Source organism: Trachymyrmex septentrionalis, unplaced genomic scaffold, assembly GCF_001594115.1.
Source record: "Trachymyrmex septentrionalis isolate Tsep2-gDNA-1 unplaced genomic scaffold, Tsep1.0 scaffold19, whole genome shotgun sequence".
NCBI classification, from domain to species: Eukaryota; Metazoa; Arthropoda; class Insecta; order Hymenoptera; family Formicidae; genus Trachymyrmex; species Trachymyrmex septentrionalis.
In genome coordinates this window covers 4,138,672-4,141,694 of record NW_017305071.1, presented here as the reverse complement: position 1 = coordinate 4,141,694, position 3,023 = coordinate 4,138,672, and the positions used below count along the sequence as shown (strand labels likewise).

General features: G+C 25.6%; 1 protein-coding gene across 1 annotated transcript in view; it reads left to right on the top strand.

The window, feature by feature from the left end:
• LOC108746734 (nardilysin-like) overlaps positions 1 to 1,753 on the top strand; it is a 5,036-nt gene extending 3,283 nt beyond the window's left edge. The window contains exons 10-12 of the mRNA XM_018483666.1: positions 344 to 474; positions 671 to 1,043; positions 1,192 to 1,753. Of these exons, the coding sequence (XP_018339168.1) occupies positions 344 to 474; positions 671 to 1,043; positions 1,192 to 1,719 (1,032 nt within the window). The 3' untranslated portion in view covers positions 1,720 to 1,753. The remainder of the gene's footprint in view (positions 1 to 343; positions 475 to 670; positions 1,044 to 1,191) is intronic.
• Positions 1,754 to 3,023: the final 1,270 nt, after the last annotated feature.

Sequence of the window (3,023 nt, the reverse complement as noted above, 5' to 3'; positions counted from 1 at the left end):
AATTTTCCATATATGTTAATTGTCGTAAGATTTTTAATACATATAAAGATTTTTTGTAAGTTTAATTTCTTTAATTAAATATTATAAAATCTAAAGAATGTTAAAACATTTTTTAAAATTATGGGATGAGAAATTTTAGAATATTTGAAAATTTACATCTATGAAAAATTCTGAAAATACATATAAACTATACGACTATTTCTGAGTATTTCTGAAAAATGTTCCAAATCGTATAAAAATTCTAAGAAAAATTTTCCACTGGGTGTATATATATATATATATATGTATATATATATATAGGTATATAATTTGGAGAAACATAAATATTTTATTTATATTGCAGTCCAGGTTAATGGTTATTGCAAATTATATAGCGAATCTAGGTCCTATTTCGGAGGATTTGTTTAATATTATTAAAGTGCAACAACGTAAGGCATATTACAACAAATTTATAGAACCGAAAAAGTTCAATGAGTAAGAACTCTTTATTACCAAGCATAATTGCAATAATTATAAAATTATAATACTAGGAAAAAACAATTAATGAGCAATTAGATGAATATTAATTATAACAATTAATAAAATCAATAATATTTATTACATTTCTTATTATTTTTTATTAATAACACATATAACTGTATATAGCTGTATATAACTTATATTTTCGTAGAGATATGGAATTATGGATACTAAAGCACGGCAACTGTGCATACGTTCACAAATATAATGCTCTATATATTTGTGATTTTAAAAGTTTTCAAGATTTTGTAACATCCTTCAAAAATCTGTACATCCAATGCCTCGTAGAAGGCAACGTAACGAAAGACTTTACGATCAATATTATACAAGAATTTATCAAAAAAATTAACTGTGGCCACTTGAATAATGAGATATATACTGTTCCAATCAATAAGATACCTCTAGGCATATCTCAGTTCAAGTTAAAAAATATTAACGAAACTGATGTAAACTCGGTAATAACAAATTATTATCAAGTCGGTACTGCTACGATTGAATTATCGGTTTTAATTGAGCTGATGATCGTAAGTATTTTTATAACATTATTTTATACATTTAAACACATGGAATCTTCTATTTACATTTACTTTTAATAGTAAATAAAATGCGAATAACATTTCCGATACCATAATTGATTTTATTTGATATCACGTTCGTCTGTTGTACTTTTAGATGATAATGAAAGAATCGTTAATGAATCATCTACGAACCCAAGAAAAGCTTAGTTATGTATCGTGCGATTTTAGAAATATTAACGGTGTATTAGGATATTCTATAACTGTTTATACTCGGACAGATAAATGCACAACCGAATACGTTGATCAACGGATCGAGGAATTTCTGAATTCGTTTCGAATCGTGTTGGAACAGTTCTCAGAAAAGAAATTAGATGATGTCAAAGATGGACTGAGAATTTCAAAGCATCATGACGATACCGAGATTCTGAAGAACAGAGTTAACAGGAACTGGAGTGAGATCACGAAGCGACAATACAAGTTTGACAGATGTGAGAAGGAAGCGCTTGCAATAGAGAACATAAATACCAAAAAACTGAAAACATTTTTCAGAAAGCACACACAAAACAGACTAAGAAAATTGAGCATACATGTTGTGGGAGCACCAAAGGAAGTTGCAATCAGTAAGCAGATAACTTTTCTGATCGAACTTTGGTCATTGTCTAATTATTTCTTTTTGTATTGAAATATCTTTCTTGTCTTCCATTTCTTTTTTGTCACATTAAATTGAAATGGCTAAGACAATTAAAATTTTAAAAATTTATTCTTGTAGATGCAAAGAATCTTAAGCGTCATACGTACTGTCTTAGTGACTTTATAATTCACAAATCGGAGCACGATAGTCCTACAAATCATTATATTACTGTCGTAAGAAATTACAAAAGTATTTGTAATTGGTTATTATGTAAAGATTATTAGTGGGGAGAGTAATCCTGTCATCCTTAAAGATCTTAATAAGTGATATTTAAATAAGAATGGTACAATTATGATAAAACTGTGTGTGAATATTATTCTTTCAAACATTTTATTTTAATTAATCATATCAATTATTTTTGATTTCATAAACTTATTATATAATTCATTGTATTACATTTTGATTTATGTTTATTAATAAATTACTTTAGTTTGTATTCCAATTTCTCTTATTTAACTCCCGTATTCGTTGCAACGCGACAATTTACGTTCTTGTACATTTTATTTACAAAAAATACGCAGTATGTAATATAAAATACAAGTATATTATAATCTTTAAATTATTTACAATAGTGTCGTTTGATTGCAATTGTCGCTAATGTTTTGTTATTGAATATTTGGATGAAATACATTTATAATTGTTTTACTGACATGGAAATGTCTTTCTTGTTTGTTCCGTTAGCAATAACGTGCATTGGCTTATTTATTACAGACTTGCAATTACGTGAAATTACAAAACTGTTACTATATTAAAATACAATGTAGATTTGCAACGCTAAAATTTTTATTTTTGATAATCTTATATCTATTGATAATAATATATCAATAAATTTGCTAATATTTATTTTTAAATTAGGATTTTTTCAATTTAAGATGTTTCTTATTAGAAATATTAAGTAAACGTAATATTAATTTATAAATTAAACTAACATACATAACATAATTGATCTTGAAGATTACATTATGTATTATTTTATTTTATTTTATTATCGTTTTATGTGTTTTAATTTGTATGAAGTAAAAAACAATGACAATTGTCCACAATTAAACCTTATATACAAATTTCGAATCAATTCACCAAATGCTTACTTACCTTTTTTGATGGCATTACTACATCTCATGAAAGTAACAAAAATGATCAATTTGTTGATGCAATATCGCAATACATTTAACGAAGTTATAATTGATTATGTATGCAATCTATACATCTAATTCTAAGATCTTGTAGATCATGATGCAATCTTAATATATTCAAATAATATATAATATTAAGATTTAAATTTTTACATATATACG